The sequence below is a fragment of the Syngnathoides biaculeatus genome, chromosome 5 (genome assembly GCF_019802595.1).
Source record: "Syngnathoides biaculeatus isolate LvHL_M chromosome 5, ASM1980259v1, whole genome shotgun sequence".
NCBI lineage: Eukaryota > Metazoa > Chordata > Actinopteri > Syngnathiformes > Syngnathidae > Syngnathoides > Syngnathoides biaculeatus.
The window spans coordinates 154,324-172,200 of NC_084644.1; the positions used below are offsets into that span (position 1 = coordinate 154,324).

Below are 17,877 nucleotides of genomic sequence, written 5' to 3' on the forward strand. Positions count from 1 at the left end.
GTAAAGTGCATCTCAACTTAACTATTTTATACCAACGGTACCTGAAACGCCCTCACTGGCTAGGGCATCAACCAATTTGCTGAACGTATACCGAGTCGGATGGCAAATCGGGTCAAAGGACGTTGGGGACCGAGTCAGAATCGGCAGTGGAAACAATGAGCGAGCCACAGTTGACGTGCGACCGACCTGCTGGCCCTCCAGCTTGTTGTGAATGTCGTCGGCGTGGCACACGTGGTAGATGAGCGGCTGGGCCAGTTGGGCGTCCACACGCGCCAACCACCTGCGCAGCTCCTTCATGTTGTTGTCCAGCTGCTGCACCGTCACCAGAGTCTCCTTCAGCTTCCGCACCCTCCCGGGCACAAGCACATAAAGGCATCAGATTGCGCTTTCCTTACATTTCACGGGACTAAATGGTAGGCGCTAATGCTCGGTCGGTCGGCAGAGGCAAACTTACGGCCGGCGGGCCGCCAGTGGGCGAGTCACCAAAGAGAAATTGAGCAAATTCGGCGGGTGCGAGGGTTTGCGAGAGGCCTAACCCGCATTTGGGGCCATTTTTCCACAAGTTCTTGTGGCGAAACTTAAAAGTGAAGCACTGTGACCTTTTGCGTTCATTGCAAGTTGCACTCATGCCAAGGACGCGAAAAGCCCCCGTGGCAGGGGTGGTGGTGGGGGCGTGGGGAACTCGGGGCGTAGACTTCCAACATTTCGGCGCATCAAATAACAGAAGCTGCCATCAGCAGCCTTTAATTGCTTTGCTTTTTGGGAGTGAGAAAATGCAAAATGCAAATCCTTTAACTGCGCAAAAACTAAGGAAGTATTGAAAATGTAAAATGTATTGATTCATCTACCTACAATCCGTCGCTATTGTTGTAAGCATGACTGGAAGCCCCCCCCCCACCGTATTGAAACGTGTGCTGACTTTCACACAGAGCCCACCCAAGCGCCTCCAACACGCAATTACACGTGACGTACGCGAGTCGCGCGACGTGACGGGAACGCACCACCACTGCAGTTTTCGTTCGTGATGTGGCCGCGCTCCGGCGAAGACGGAAAAGGCGGCCCCCGGTTCCGGGGCACTCATACCTGGCCTCGATGTGGTGGAACAGGTGCTGCCATCGCTCGTTGATGTCGTAGAGGGCGTCGTTGACGTCGCTCTCTTTGGTCTTGTTGCTGGCGTTGATGATCTGTTCTCCCAGCTGCTTCAGGTGACTTTTGTTCTCGCTGAACAGGTTCATCTCCTCCATGCAGTCCTGAGTGGCGGGGAGACCGTTAGCATCGCGGAGGCCAACTTGTTAGCTTAGCACACATGGTTTCACAGTCTGCAGTCAGCTTTACAGATGACGGGATGTTGCGAACCTGAAGTATGTACTTGGCAAGTTAATTAGCTTCATCAAGGTAAGCAATTTATGGAATTGGTTTGATCAGAACAAAGTTTTATAAAAAGAATATTCCAGTCTTGTCAAGGTAAAAAGTGACAATAAGTGACTTCAGGTGAAAGTGCTCCATATTGAAGTGCTCAGCAAATGAATGGGGCGCAGAGCAAAACCCAGGGGGGACGCCACGAGAGTGGCCCATTGAACATTTAAACATCCAAACATCCCTGAATGCCACACCACAGAATTTGTACCTTCTTTAGCTTCTCTACCATCTCCTCGATGTTGAGGTGGGCCTCGTGGGCCATCTTGTTCTCCATGTGGGCGAGCCAGTCGCACAGTTCCGCATTTTTCTCCTTGAACATCATCCACGCGTTCAGTCGGTCGGCGATCTCCTGCTTGCGAAGGGACACCTGAACGCACCGCACACAACTAAGCGTCAATCCCATCCATTGGGTTTGTCGCCCTCCCCAGGGGTCGGGAACCCTTTCAAAACAGAGTGCTCATTCTCGGTACTAATTAATCCAAAGTCATACCAGTTTGATATACACCTATTAAATTTCCTCAAATTAGTCTGAATTTTCATTGATGATGTTCAGGGTTGAAGAACAACGAGATGGGAAGCAGATCAAGATCCGTACTTAACACTTTTGATTGTGTAGGAAATGGTGTCACATTTACATCAGCACTTACAATTTGTCGAGGGAACAAACGTATGGGAAGCACGACGTCAGCATTTTTCTATATTTGATTTCAGTGGCGTGTTGCCAACTGAGAACAATTCTGTTTCTCTGGTCCTGGCATTGCTTGCTGTAGCGAGCGTGTTTTGTAATTCGACACGGCAACTCCGAGTGAGTCTTGCCGCTTTCCATTTTAATGACGTTTAACGACTTGGCAACCGCTGTACACACGCGAGTGGACACAGATCATTTTGCGATGTTATAATTTCAATCCCCACCTGTCCCTCATGCGAGCGGAGTACTGCCCTGACTTACCCAGCAATGTGTGTCATTACAACGTTGATAAATGTGTTGGAAACGAAAGACGCACACGGTTCAAAGATAATCTATGATTTGACAGGAATTTTCTTCATTTTTGTCAAAAGCCTCTGATATGTTAGGATAGCAACATCTGCACCCTTTTTCGCTGTGAATTCAGAGCAAAAGTGTTCATTTGGACCGCTTATCATATCAGCGACAGCCGTGCCTCCGTCTTGCGGCTCACAGTTCAAATGCTTCAGTTTTGCAATCATGTCTGTTCAAAATGCGAGGCCACATGTCCACTCAGTGCCCTTCAGTGGCACCAGCGTGTCTTTGCCATTTTTATTGCATGAACTCTTCAATTCCTCTCAAAAGGGTTTGTGTGTGTGTGTGTGTGTGTGTGTGTGTGTGTGTGTGTGTGTGGTGTGTGTGTGTGTGTGTGTGTTTAATTCTTCCCCTTTTTGGGCCATCAGATTTCTGTGTATAAAAACATGTCACCATATTCCGATGATAGCACCTCCAAGCACCTGGTTTATTTGGTTTTGTTCCATGCTTTAGGGTTAGTTGTTTGTTTGTTTGTTACTTTGGTCGGTTTGCTTTTTTTCCCCCCAATGGACCTTGTTTGCCGTTTTTTAGGAATGAAATATCATTTTGTTTAGACTCTCGCCTTGCCTCTTTGTGTCTCTGGATTTGGGTCCTCCACATTTTGCCTTGCCTTCCGCACGTCCTGAAACCCGAACCGTGACACCGGATGCTCTTTACGATCCACACACGACCAGAATCACCACACAATCAAAGCTGGTGAACGATGGGGCAGTAAGCTGCGTTGTCACCATTACAGCAAGCAACGCATCCTGTATGTTGGCCCATCAGAGCAGCAATCCCGTCCGTAGCTATCGATACCAAATTTCCCAACGACGCCGTTTTCGCTGAGAAATATTGAATATGGGGCAGCAAGATGACACCCCACAGTTCTACGAGCTCAGCCCATGTTCCCACGGGGATGCGAGGACACAGAGACCAGGACAGTCGCTGTGGCATTCTGAAGTGAAGGTGATGACCAGCCAGAACTGGTGTGGTGGGGCTAAACTAATTAGTCGCCACACCAAACGGACCCCGCAGCCCACGGGGCCTCTCGGCCACTCAAAAGGGACTTTGTTTGGGCCGCCCATACGGGAACAGTGAATGGACTCAGAGGGACATCTGCAGACGATGGAGCGCCGCACCAGGCTCGCGTCTTCCTCCATATGTCTAATATTGTGAACACTAGAATGAACACCCCTGGTGACACTATTGCTGCAAACTTGAATGTCTGATTTTCAATCTGTGTTAATTGTGCCAATAAAGAAAATAAATCAACGTGTGTTGTTGCAAACCATGAGATAATCGCGACCATCTACAGTCATCTGACATTGCATGCGTGAACATTTGTCACAAGAGTTAGAGATGAGCATGGGACCGGTCAATGTTAAGAGAACAGCAGTATGAAAAAAAAAATGAAGGAGCTTTTTAGGCAAGCAGTCTAAAGCATTAGTAGTATGACTATTATTTATTGACGATTAATTGATTTCAATAGCAAAGCTCATTATTGCCCCCGCCTACTCTCCGTAGTGCCACCATCTGTCCGCCACCCGTCTCACTTCCCCCCCACATGTAAAAGTATAACGTTGTCTGGCAGATGCCCAGAAGCACTAAAGCCATTAAAGTCTTAAGACGGCCAACTGGCCTGCAAATCAACCTGAAGCCACGTTCAAAGTGTTTTCCTTGCCTGTGTTGCCCTTCCGTCGGGCAAAAAGTCACAAACTAAGTTGAGCTGACAAACGGCAGAAGAATGCCACCAAATTCTGTGGACGTCAAGGCGCTTCAGAAGAAATGTTCTCAGCCATGGACAACAAAGTGGACTCCAGCTATGGATGGGAAATCTCCAAAAGCAATTTCCAGCCCAGCTTTTTTCCTTGTCAATACTGTCCCACACTCTTAGCAACATCCTCCTGGAGAAAAACAATTGAAACTCTCAAATGTCTAGAGAGAGAACCAGAATAGAAGGACGCAGGGTCATTCTGAATGAATGCGCCAATGAGACTACACCGAGCATCTGAGAACATGAAGAAGCGTTTCCTCGTCAGCGGTATTCCCCTCGACCTCTCCGGCTGCACTTCGACACACACTCAACTCAAACTGATAAATACAACAATTTCACAGTGGCTGCAGCTATACACAGAACATCTCTAGGAAACCATGTTGATGAAATCATTTCCCCCCCCCCTCCAAAAAAAAAAAAAAAAAAAAAAGGCGCCACAGCTCTTTTCAAGTTGCCACAGTTTCATTCCTTCTTGTCGCAAAGGTTGTTTAAAGCCAAGAGTAGAAGCCAGACTTCTTCGGGCAGTTTGACGGTGGCGGGGACGCTGAAAATGAAATCTCACAATCACAGCGTAGACGACCTCACTCATGACTCCTACATAGACGAGCGAGAGCCAATAATGCGTCTGTTTGGCTGCAGCACAAACGCAGAAAGAAAGAATTGTTCAATTCTCCAAGCAGCGACTCTTGTTTTTCTCGTCTGCCCTCAGCTCCAGCTCAAAGACGCTCGCTCAACAAAAAGAACCACGGGCCGATCCCGATAATGCTGTCGCGCCGTCAAGGCACCAAAACAACAAGCGCCAATATTCCCCTTCAACTAATGTTACGGCCAACAATGAAGTAAACAGTCCGCAAAGGGTCCACAGGAGGTAGAATAAACACCAAACGACAAATGAGGGTGGAAAAGCGCAAACCATAAAAGAAAAAGTAGCAGCGCTCTTGAAACACGCCGCAAACACAAAGCCCCATCTTTGAACAGTTTTTGGGGTTTTTGGAGAATGGCCGGTAACCAGTTCACAGCGTATAGCCCGCCTCCTGCCCGTTGACAGCTGGGTTAGGCTCCAGCACTCCCTGAAACCCTTTTGAGGATAAGCGGCTAAGAAAATGAATGAATGGATCTTTGTTTGTCGATCCAATCTGTCCACACCTCTCAGGTCACTGTACAAGTATGGTAATCTTCAAGTGTAAAGTCTTGAAATGACATCAGGGATCTTGGGCTAGACGTGGGACAGCAAAGCAAATAATGTCATTTGATGGAGGGGGGGGGGGGGGATTAGAAAGGAGGGGCCACTGGACGCGTTTTGTGTCGCACTGACCTTGATGCACAGCTCCTCCCAGTGGCAGTCAAGATGTCGGACACCCTCGTGGAGAAGCAGGACGTCGTCGGGCATCACGTACTGACTAAGGTCCATCTTCACGGCGCTGAGTTGGCTCAGGCCGTGGACCCAGTCTCGCAGGGCGTCCTCCGGACCGTCCTCCGGGTACTCCTCCTCCTCCTCCTCCTCCTCCTGCATGCCATCACACACAGTTAGGACATCTGCTGTCTGCTGCTACTCTGACACCGCCCGAGCACCAGGGCAGACTTTCTTTTCCTCTGGGGTCATCATGTCCCGCCCCGGAGGGGATTACGGGCGGCAGGCGGAAGGAGGGGAGGCGCACGGGGGGCAAAGTTACAAGTTCAATTTAGCTTTTACTCTCCCATCATCACAAATGTGGCTGAAGGGTCAATGGACAGGGCAAGATTCCCAAGGAACACACTCAGTAATTATCCTTTTTGATTTTCACAGAAATGGCTGTTGGAAAACTAGCACATGAAGTGGTTACTTCCAACTATGGCAAGGATTTGCAACACTTCCAAGTTTGCGAATTTTGACAATCCCCAATTAACACTGTAGATGTCAATATGTTCTTTCTGAATAATCCCCCACATGGAAAAAGGTGCCATGCACACTTGCCTTTTCAAATCGATACCGATGTCCATAATTTCAACGGAACCTTGTAGAACTTTAATTCATTAAGATGTCTGAAAATGTCAGTATAAACCTCAAACTGGTACTCAAACGCCTGTCTCTATGAATTCTGACAGTGCAAATGAGAATCATGAGGTCACAGGAACCGCTTGAAGAGCTCAGAGACAGAATTTTGGCAAGGCACCGATCTGGCCACGGTCTGCCACGCAAATGGAAACCTCGTGGCGTTTGACCCTTCGCACCGAGAAAGCCTCCCAATTCCAGTTTGAGGATCCGTCACCGAAACAAAGTTTTTCAGACGTGTGCCTGTCGCCTTACTTGGCTCATGTTTGGCATATTTGGGATATTTTACGTGACAGTTGTAACTGAACAGAATCAATGCATGGATTAAAAAAAAAAAAAAAAAACAAGATAAAAATTGAGATCAGCTTTCTACTTCAAAGGCTCCTTAGGGCTCCCGTGGGTTTGTGTACTTTCAGCTTGTGTAGCAATTAGCTGGGAAACCAAATGAAGAAAGTTTCTGATTTGAGTCTTTCAAAGTCTCCAATGAGGTAAACGAGCATCCGATTGCAACAGAAAAAGCCGACAGGCCGACGTTTGCCATTCCTTCTCACACCTGGTCGCCGGGCGTGCGGCACTCTGGCATCGACTGGTTGAGCCGAGTCTTCACGTCCTTCAGCTGCACCATTTTGTCCTTCAGTCCGGCCTCGCAGCGCTCCCACTTCTACAAACGAGCGGGAAACCACGCTCGATCATTTTCGAGCAATCAAGAAAATCGCAAAAACACAGATTGGATTTGTTGGCCCGGAACTACTCAACAAAATGGACGGCATCATCACGCCGCAACCAAAGCGACTGCAGTCAAATCCATTGATTCATTTCCCTTGAAAAACGAAACCAAACGAAGCCCCTACGCAGTGCCCACCCTTAAAACGGGGTGAAAAGTGTGCACCCCCTTCGAATGGGACACCCAGTGACTAAAGTAATAAGTCAACTTTTGACTTCTGGGAGTCACTCAAACAAAAGCTCCAGCCTCCGAAGGATTTTGGATCAACCAACTAAAATTGGACATTTACAGTATCACACTTCTCCTTCAATAGAAATGAGCACAATGCTGCACAGAGTAAAAACAACAAATTGTACATGCTTAAGTGCTCTAAGGTGGCGCTATCTTCCGTGATTCGCTTGGATTTCTTGCGAGAAGGAAAAGTTGCAACTTTATAGCAATGTCCACCTTCTACGGGAGCAAAGTTGTGTTTCTCCGAGGGAACAAGTCTTCCAATTTGACAAAAATAATAAGGTCAACACTTGAGGAGAAAAGAGCTAGTGAAAAAAGTGTGCGGAGAGGCCAGAGTGGCTCCAGAAGAAAATCCAAATTCAACATGTATCTCAAGGCAGACCAATGTTTCCAATGTAGAAAAACAAGGGCAAGACTCTTTTGCTCAACTAAGGTCCGGGTTGACTTTTGGCCCGTGTGCCGGCACTACCTCCACAACTCCCCGAGTGAGGTCCAGGCGGTGGCTCAGCGCACCGCGGAGGCGGTCCCAGTCGTCCTGCAGCCCTGCCAGTTCGGCCCGGATGGCGTCCTGCGTGTCCTGCTCGGTGGCCGCCGAGAAGAGCTGGCGGCCCAGTTCCAGCGTGTGGATGAAGCTGCTCTGATGGCGCCGGAAGAGCAATTGCGTGTGCTGAACAAGGACAAGATGAAAGAGCCGCGTCATCAAGGGCGCTCAAACCTGAGATATGACTGTGAGGTGAGTCAAAGGTATGAAGCATTTGCAGATCAAGTCAAAGTCCAAAAAAGAACCCTGGTCAAAATGCAAGTACTGAAGCCGATACCCTACTTAACACAACGGGATGTTTTTCAATCTGAAAAGATTCGCTTTTCTCTTTTTCAAATCTGTGACAGATTTCACACATGAAAGATGAAGAAAACAGTTTTGATGGTTCTGGGTGGGTTTTTCTCTGACGATCTCATGACAGGACAAAACAAAAATCAAATGTCGTGTGATTTTCATTGCCATTCTTTCTCTGAGGGCGACAATGGACAAAAACAAACTGAGGAAAAACATAAAACAAAAATAGTTCCCCGTTAATTATTTATTTTGTCTCGAAGGTGCCTCAGTACAGATGTGAAATGGGAACTGGTGTGGTCCCGGCACTCCAGAGTCCCAGATGTCTTCCTACGTCAAATCAGCTTTCTCCAGCTTTTTGCGAGTGACAAGTGGTCTCGGACCTGCTCCGTGTGGAAGTTTTTCTTTTGGGATTTGCCGTGAGAGAATACAATTTGGATTGAAAACTCACCTCCAGCTGTCGCAGAGATCGGCGTAAGGTCAGCAGGCCGCTGGGCCCGGGTCCCGGCAGGAGGTTCTGCGCGTGGGCCAGGAAGCGCTGGAGTTTGCGGAGGCCCCGGCGGTACCGGTGCCACCGCTGGACCAGGCCCTCCACCAGGGAGCAGCGCCGCTCAGCTCGCTGGGCGGCGCCGCACCACCGCTCACGCAGCTGCGTCAGCTTCAGGATGAAGTCGCTCCTGCCGGGAAGACGCTTGAACATTTCGTCTCGGAATAGCGACAGCGTCATCGTTCTGTCAAGAGCTGGGCTTTGTTTAGCTCTTGGTTTGACTTTGGAAATGATTAAGTTTAAGTTTCCCCAAGGCGATTTTTACATCAGCAGGCTTTTGACATCTGTCTTGTTCTTGTTGTCTGCTCCTTAGAGGCCGTATTTTGCCAAAATTCGACTGGAGCATATTCCCGCTATCTTCGTGGCCCGGTCCCAAATATGTTGAACTTTTTGGGAAAGTATTGTATTGATGATATTGGTTAAGCTGAAAGTGTAAAATGAATTGGGCTATGTAAATGTTTGTTTTGTGTACTGAAGCTTGAAGCTGTGTGGTGTGCTTGTATACTTTGTAAATGAGCGATGTTTGTCGAGAGCATGTCATGGTAAAGTAGTCCAAAGGTGCATATTTTGAGTACCGTTCTATTCCTTTGTGAAATGAAGTATCCCTTTTCCCCAAGATAAACCACGCACTCTGGCTTGGGTCCACCCGTCTCCATAACACCAACGTAACTGATGAAGGTATTGTATGTGTCACGTTTGTCACCTGTCATCCACGTCTCCTCTCTGCAGCAGGTGGAGTGCGTCGGAGATGACGGAATGTAGGATATGGTCGCCCGTGGACATCTCCGCCTGGAAGCGCTGAGACCCCAACGCCCCAAAATGAGCCAGACCTTTTTTGCAAGGACACGGGATGGAGGTGCGGCGCGAGGCCGGCTCGAGGTCGACGCGGCGCCGTCACCTTGTGAACACGCAGCTGCTGCCTGAGTCCGGCGTACGATCCCGACACGTCCACGGCAACACGCTCCTCCATCCTCTGCAAGAACGACATCCAGCTCTCGCATTTTTGCTCGAAGCTCTGATGGCGCAACACCTTCGTTTGCAGCTCACTGGTATCACGTAAAAAACAACAAAAAGATATCAAAATTGACATGATTGCAAACTCAATGAGGCCTGCCAAGCTTTCTCTGATGAATGGAATTTAACCGCTCCCAACACATATTGTAATATTCCGTATATCAAGTGAGATTTTCAACAAGAGGGATTTGCCCAGCGTTGGGAGCGTCCAACTACCGTAACTGTCATGAGGACGGATCCCGGTAGATGGCCACATTGCACGACTTTGGAGAAGAAAAGAAAGATGAATCTTGTCAATTAGGAGGGAGAGAAGTTCTAACGTTTAGGCACCTGGCACTCCAACAGAATATCAACAGATGTGAATATGAATCATATAGGACTGGGATAATAATTTGAAAGATAAAAAATGCTGATGCTCAACTTCCGCGATACTGTGAGTCAACAGTGTCCAAACCCTCTTCGGTGTACATCTGTTAACATTTTTTTTTTTCCTCAGTCTGGTTTTGGTAGTTTTTTGTTTGATGAGTCACAGAAGGAAAACTTATTCGCATCGAACCAGAAAGTGGTGTTTCTTGCAAAAGGAACCTGTGTTCTATTGTAGCTGACTAAATGGCAAAATATTTGCTTTGGCTTGGGAAAGACCAGAGTCTCGCCTTTCTTTTCACCAGTCTGGTGCCTCTATTGACAGAACGCAATAACCTTCGAGTCGTGAAAGATCGCAAATGATCTCAAATGACTGCGTGTCAGTAAATTCGTGTTTCGACTGGACGCTGTGGCAAATACTGGTCTGCACCTTCAAGGTGCCCCGCAAGTAGAGCTTGCCAACGTCCTCCACGTCGTCTCAGACCTTTGTCCTCCATCAATTTCACCAACCCCCGTTCTGCCCATCTGTCCTTGGAGGCGTGGGGAGGGGGGCAGTTTTCAGCCACTCTTCCCACTCCCCAATACAGAGTTGTGAAACTCTTCAATCATCATATTCTGCACTGTCCACTCAAACATTTCTGACATTGACTGCAACGGAATTGAGTTGAGGTATTATGTTGTACTATTTGAACGACAGGCCCCATAGCTCAGTGGCTCGAGCGTTGCTTTGGTAAAGCAGGGGTCGTGAGTTCTTATCTCACTGGGGCCTCTAGTCCCCAAGAGTGGTTGCGTCAGGACGGGCATCCGGCGTCAAAACTGTGCCAAAGAAATATGAGCGTTCATCTGAGATGTTACGTTGCGGCGCCCCCTAACTGGACAAGCCGAAAGAAAATTACTTTCTATTTCAATTATGTGAGCATCCACCTATCCATTTTCTGAGCCACATATCTTCACGAGGGTCGTGGGAGTGCTGGAGCCAATCCGAGCGGGGGGCACCATGAACTGGCTGCCAGCCAATCGCAGGGCGCAGACAACAGTTGCACTCACACTCGCACCTCGGGGCAATTTAGAGTCTCCGATCAAGGTAAAAAATTTGGGACGTGGAAGGAAACCCGAGTGCCCAGAGAAAAGCCACGCAGGCATGGGGAGAACATCCAAAATTCCGCACAGGCGCAGGCGGGAGTGGAACTCAGAAGTGTGAAGCCAACGCTCTACATCTGCGCCACCGTTTCACCTCAATTATTTGAACAATGTTTAAAATGAAATGTTGACATTGCGTAACCTGCAGGCTTCCTGGGCTCGAGCGGAGGCGTCGCTCCATCGTCGGTTCAAGCGCCACAGGCGTCGCGCCGTGCCGTCGTTCAGCGACAGGTTGCGACTCAGCTCGTTGAGGACGTCCAGATCTGCAGCCATAGCGCACGGGTCCAGCAGGACGCGCTGATGACACATCGCGATGACAATAAGAACACATAAGGTAGATCTAAAATTCAAATGCCACGAAAATGAGTACCAGACAACAAATTTCCAAATACTTCCACCATAAATGGGACTTATAATCTGCACAACTCAATTGAATGCTTTCAATAAACTGACACAGTAGATATAAAAAAGTCAACACACCCCTATTTAAAGGCTACAAAAATGAGACCAAAACAACACATTTCAAAAGGCTTCCACCATAAATGGGACCTCCAACCTGTACAACTCATGTGAATGTCTTCAATAAAATGACGCAATGTGGTTGCACAAGTGTGCAAGACCTGTTATACTAATTCGGGTGTGCCCGTTTTCAGAATCGACCAATAGCATTCAACTCAAACTGCTACCATTGAACGTGTTTATGGTTAACCTCAAATAAAGATCAGCCGTTCTCGTCGGCTCTTGACGTGGTTGCCTTTCGAAGTTTCACACTCACGTTGACTGGTTTTCAGAACTGATCAGAATTCCATCTACATTATCTGAGAGCCCAGGTCCAGGTGGGGAAAATCAGCCCCCAGTTTCAAGCCTTCTTGAATTCAGATTTTTTTTCCGTTTCTCACCTTGCTGCAATCTATTTAAGGTCAAAGGGCAAACACCATCAAAAACACATCGTATCATCTATCGACGACGCCACCACCACCACCAGCACCCCCACATTAGGAGACAATTTGCTGAGGATGGCTGAGAATTTTTTGGGGGCCAACATAAAAAGACAAAGCAACATCTTGATTCGTGTCGAAGCCGCTTTGCCAATGAGCGCACAACCACAAGGAAAACGCCAGCGCAAGACAACCAAGCGCATGGCAGCTATGAGGGTTAGGTTATGGTTAAGATCCTCGGCTTGCCACCATTGGGTTCCTAGGCTCAAGACCCTGACTTGACCATCTTCAGGACTCATGGTTGTGGTGTTCTTTGAACAAGACACTGATACCCTAAACTGCTCCCCGGTGCTTCAGCTGCCCCCTGCTCCAGTGTGTTCTGCTAACAAGTGTGTTCATGTTCTCTGTGTAAACTGCAGAGAACGAATTTCCTGTTGTTCGTGACAAAGATGATTCCCGGCGAAGCAAACACCAGCAGACGACGAGTACGACAACACGTACACACAGCAATTCTGGCGCACAACGACGATGGAAAATGGTGGTGGACATTGAACGTAGACAACGCTGGCACCCTCACCTGTTCGACAACATTCTGCTGGACGGCGTGCTGCGCCGTGCGCTCCCACTGCTCCAGGTGCTCCATCCAGCTCTCCAGTGCGGCCTCGAGAGTGTTGAGGAGGCTGCTGACCTCCAGCAGTGTCTGCAGCCCCTCCTGATAGCACACAAACACGCAAAGATACAAGAACAATCTCATCAGGGTGACATATGTTCACGCTAATTTGTGGGTCAGTGTGCCAGGGTGGCGGCTTGACCAACACACACACACACACACACACACACACACACGCTTAATTGGGTAAATCTTAAGCCTACACACTGTGCTTAAGATGTTTGACTTTGGACTTCAGGAGTAAGAAAAATACTCCAACAGAGGTTTGGGTTAATGTTTGTTGATTCATGAGTGTTTGTCCACGACACACCTGCAGCTCGTCTCGTTTTGCAGTCACCGTGCATCCGAGTCGCAGGGCGGCACGAGACAGCAACCTGATCTCTGATTGGACCAGAGCAGCCGCCCAGGGTTCCAGCTGGCCGGTCAGGTCCCTGGAGTCTTCCCGCAACCCCTGCAGGTTACACTGCAAGGAGTCTGCTCTCTCCTGCAAAGTCTGAACAAGGGAAAAAAAAACATGAAGTATTTACACAACTTCTTGTAAAAAAAAAAAAAAAAAAGTCATCTGTGTTTTTGTTTTGACTTGAAATTTCTCCAAGTCCTGGTTGACGTCCAGATGTTGACATGCTGCGTCGTCCCCAGTGAGGACAGACGTGGCCACGTTCCTCTTCAGCTCCTTCACACGCTCCCACAGGACGGCTACACTTTGGGCATGAAGCTCCCATGCGGTCTGGAGAACGAGGCTCTTCTGGAGGTGCTGTTCCAAACAGGAATGGAGGCCAGACCAGCTGGACAATGGAAGAGCACATTTAAAAAAAAACAACAACAATTGAATGAGTGGTTCTGCATGTGTTTGCGTGCATGTCACCTGTGAGTTTGTTTGTCGATGCGCTGAGCGAGCATGTTTGCTGCATCTGGGTGTACTCGGGCCTTGAGAGCCACAAAGGTCTGATGGAGACTGTCCCACTCGGACTCTGATGCCTTCATGTCTTCATGAAGACTCTGTTTGGAAGCAAGAACACCCGTCAATCATCTCAAGCATGACGTGCCCCCCCCCCCCCCAAAGTGCCATCTCCTGGTCCGGCTCGCCATGTTTACCTGCAGCTGACATTGGAGATCTTTGTGGGCTCGCAAGGAGAGGCTATGACCACAGACAAGTTCCAACATCTGAGATGTCCTCACTCGTCTTTCCATCATGTCATCTACTTTGCCGTCCAAGCAAAGCCACAGCTGCCTCGTCGCCATAAGGTGACTCCTGACCGCCTGGTTCTGGTTATGACCACAGTCACAACAAAGTATTAGCATCATGTAATTGACAATATGTGACCTTCTAGACATGTATGGATCCAGAACTCCTTCAGGAAGTCACTTACAAAGCTATAAATCATTCTTCAAGTTAATTTGAGATCTACAATTCAGTCTTGCAGACATCTTTGGATTCAGAACACCTTTTTTTTAATGACTTATGGATCAAGAATTGTTTTTTGAAACGGTCTCCGTGCTGTCAATGTGTTCTAGGATGAAATACAGACCCATGTTGACTGTATCACCCATGGAGCCATTATCTCAGTAGGCAAACTGCGGTGGGTCTAGTAGATGACCTGTGACGCTCTTGAGGTGGTCCAGCACAAGGAGTTCAAAGAACTTGATGACCACAAACATCAAGGTGACGGGCCTGTAGTCATTCAGACCCCAGATTGCAGGTTTCTTGAGGACCAGAATGAGGATTGAGCGTTTGAAGCAGGATGGTACTTCACACAGTTCCAAGGATCTGCTAATGATCTTTGTGAAGACTGGAGCAAGTTGGTGCGCACAGGCTTTGAGACGGGATGGGGGCATGTGTAAAACGACTTTGGTGGTACACACACTGCTTCACAGAAACTGACATGAGATGATTTTTCACAGACAGTCCAGTATGTACAATCAAAACAGCTTTGAAGTTCTATTTTCGCCAGTTTTTCACTGACTTTACTGAAGGCTCACTGTATGTAGGCATTAAGTGGATTCAGCAGTGATCAGAGGAACACAGAGCTGGGAAGGGGGTAGGGGGCTTGGTCCAGTATGCTTTATTTATCATGGTATAGCAGTGGTCTCAAATGTTAGGACAGTTGATGCGCTGCTTATAGTTAGGGAGTTACTGTAGTGGTTGAGTTTAGCTTTGTCTCCTCAATTAATAAAGGGTGAGCCCGGGGTTTTTTCCTCACTTTCCTTGACTTGCTTGGCCTGCAGTGGTGTTAGCGCATTACCCATTACAATTCGAAGGACCTGCCTGTGTGGTTTTTGCATGATCTCCTCGTGCCAGCGGGGGGTTTCTCTGGGCACTCCGATTTTCTCCCACATCCCAAGAACATGCATTCATCGGAGACTTTAAATTTCCTTTAGGTTGTGAGTGCAAATTGTTGTTTGTTTCTATGTGCCCTGCGATTGGCTGCCAACCAGATCAGGATGTTCGGCCAGCATTAGCAGAGCTGCGTTCATGTTAGCTTTGTCTTCTCTTGCGGCGTTTCACTTGAATCCCAACCCGATTGCCCCAATTGCACTGCCATGCTTCGAAGAATGTAATCACTGCCACGGTGAGTAACATGCGGGGAAAAACTCGGGAAATTTGCAAAGGTTGTTGAAAAAATGTTCGGGATGGACTCCCTGCTGATGAGCAAGTCTTCCCTTGTGTACGTGAGTCCAGACACGAACGAAAAACACAAAAATATAGACTAGGGAGCACCACATCCTGACATCCACACGGATAGGCACCGTCTCGGCATTTGGCATCATCGTGCCACTAATGGTGCGATGATGGCAGGATGAATCTCCCAAGGTAGCATTGACCTAACATTTCTCACCTGTTGAGCTAGCGCAATGCACGCCGTGCTGGACCGGTCAATGTGACACGTGAAGGCTCCATCTCCTCCTCGCCGACTACACTGGTCTGCTAGTTCCTGGAGAGCGACCTGTCTCATTTGTATTTGCTCATCAAGATCCTAATGGACATTAAAAACATTTCATCAAAATATTTGAACCAACTTTTAAAAGACATGAAGGGACGCTAGAAAGATGCAGGGGACTGGGACCTGGTTGAGGTCCCGCTGAAGCTCAGCCAGGCTGCGGGGTTCCCGGGCCGAGTCTAGACTCCGTTTGTGATCCACCATCCAGGCGTCAATGCGTTCAAGACCAACTTCCTGCTCCGTCCTGACCCTCAAGTCTTCCTCCAGCTCACCAATCTGGCATCAAATTGTCAACAGCACAGAAGATCAAGGACACATCCTGATAACATCTCAGTGGCATACTTTTTTACGACAATTGAAGAATTTTCCAGTGTTGACATTAATGAGAAATGTGATTGCCAAGTCCTGAATTTGACACTCAACCGCAAGTTTCAGTAGCTCTAGTTCACTGTTGAACTTTTCTATTCTCTTCTTCAAATATATATATTTTGGACTTCTGTGCTTTCCTTCTGTTTTCTGGACATGGATGCACAGTTGGTGTCGGGTCAGACTTTGTTTACGGTCAGGATCAGCTGCAAGCACTCTGTGGTAAAACAACGACAGCTCTCGGAGCGTTACTCGAAAGTCCCCATTTACTCGCCATTCCGCGAAAGATGACAAAGGGGGTGTCGTGCCAGAACGAAGCGTTGCATTTCCGCGACTGCCGTGGAGAAAGCATCATAGACAACATAATAGATTAATGACGTGATGTGAAAGGATCTCTCCACAAAATAAAGACATTGAGGAGTGTCTCATTTCTCCTCAATGAGATCTCTTGTGGGAGGACCTATCGTGTAAAGGGAGGAGCTGGCACAGAGGACTGAAGACATTGCAAATAAAGAAACGAGATTCAGCCAATAGTGCCGAGTGGAACCTAGTCCAGCCTAGTTGATCGTTTCATTGACTGAGAACGCAACATGATCGAGAAACCGTGTGGAGTGGTGGTTTTTATGTTGATTAGCATCATTGTTTCGTCACAATTGGGCAAAATTCAGATTGGTTCACTCACTCATTAGAATCCAAATCATCAAATTTGCAACCTATGTCAAAAACACAAACAGAATTTGTCTCCGGGACAACATTTTCTATTTTATGCTGTACTATTTGAAAAAGTCACATTTCTAAAGATTGAATGTGAGACTTGGTGGGTGAGCACCCTGTACAGACAACACATCCAAAAGTCACCTTGTCATCCTTTTTCACCTTCAAACAAAAAGGGCTCTTTTCTACCTGAACATCCAGAGCGGTTTGCATCATGAGCCAGCGCCGCTTGAGGCTTCCCTGGTCCTCCGCCAGCTGGTTGGCTTCGTACCGCCCCCTCGGGCCCTTTGCGCTACTGCACGTCTCCCAAGGCTGGCTAGCGTGGTCGAGGGTGGGCTGTTGCGCCAACATCTCTGCACGACACTCCTAAGAGAAGCGCGGTCGCACGGTGAGATGAAGTTCCACGTCTGGAAAACATCCTCATCTGGCTGAGGAAGTGTTACCATCATGTAGGATTAAGCAATACTTTGAGGCACAGGCAGTTGGGCTAAACTAGGTCTATCGAACAAGGTTTTGTGTCATCATTTTGGTTTTCAAAGTCCGATTTGTTAAAAAACAAACCCCCACCCCCAAAATTCCCAGTCACAAGCTCATAAAGTGTTGCATCTGTGGGCTTACACTTAAGTAGCACCCCTAAGCCTGAGTGAATTTGACTTGCAAAGCTACTCCCCCGAATTTATACAGTAGTTGGTGTCACTTTTGTCAACAACGTGGCTCCAAGTCAATGAATCAACCGTGCGGCCTCCAAATTCCTCCAGTCAAGGTCAGGGAATGTTGATAAATTAATGACTGGTTGTCAGTCACTATCGGGGCACATACAGACAAATGAAGAACTGCTCGCCAATCACTGTCAGGGTCCATATCTACAAACACAATTTGCTGAACAACTTTCTGCCAATATGCTGTCATGAAGAAACATGGTTCGATCATTGTGTCTACCTTGTAGTATTTAAGGAGCAGCCAGAGGTCGGCGGCAGTACACGAGTTTCGGTCCACGCAGCATCTTTCTTCTCCTAGTCGAGACTCTGAGTCTGCCAGCCAGCCCTGCAGCTCCTGCAGCGCCTCCTGCTGGCTCAATGTCTCCATCCACCACTGCCCAGGAAGACCCAAACAAAAAATTAAAGTGACCTTTGTGTTAATCTGAGGAGTGACT

The 17,877-nt window shown here is 48.0% G+C and overlaps 1 protein-coding gene across 1 annotated transcript in view; it reads right to left on the bottom strand.

The window, feature by feature from the left end:
• LOC133501491 (nesprin-2-like) overlaps positions 1-17,877 on the bottom strand; it is a 40,260-nt gene that overhangs the window by 14,987 nt on the left and 7,396 nt on the right. Inside the window, exons 12-30 of the mRNA XM_061821305.1 lie at positions 17,664-17,816; positions 16,914-17,090; positions 15,771-15,920; positions 15,543-15,680; positions 13,801-13,971; positions 13,571-13,704; positions 13,286-13,490; positions 13,016-13,198; positions 12,613-12,747; positions 11,240-11,394; positions 9,479-9,626; positions 9,284-9,378; positions 8,485-8,710; positions 7,671-7,868; positions 6,800-6,907; positions 5,530-5,721; positions 1,628-1,786; positions 1,084-1,250; positions 187-349 (exon numbers count right to left, since the gene is read on the bottom strand). Of these exons, the coding sequence (XP_061677289.1) occupies positions 187-349; positions 1,084-1,250; positions 1,628-1,786; positions 5,530-5,721; positions 6,800-6,907; positions 7,671-7,868; positions 8,485-8,710; positions 9,284-9,378; positions 9,479-9,626; positions 11,240-11,394; positions 12,613-12,747; positions 13,016-13,198; positions 13,286-13,490; positions 13,571-13,704; positions 13,801-13,971; positions 15,543-15,680; positions 15,771-15,920; positions 16,914-17,090; positions 17,664-17,816 (3,057 nt within the window). The remainder of the gene's footprint in view (positions 1-186; positions 350-1,083; positions 1,251-1,627; positions 1,787-5,529; positions 5,722-6,799; positions 6,908-7,670; positions 7,869-8,484; positions 8,711-9,283; positions 9,379-9,478; positions 9,627-11,239; positions 11,395-12,612; positions 12,748-13,015; positions 13,199-13,285; positions 13,491-13,570; positions 13,705-13,800; positions 13,972-15,542; positions 15,681-15,770; positions 15,921-16,913; positions 17,091-17,663; positions 17,817-17,877) is intronic.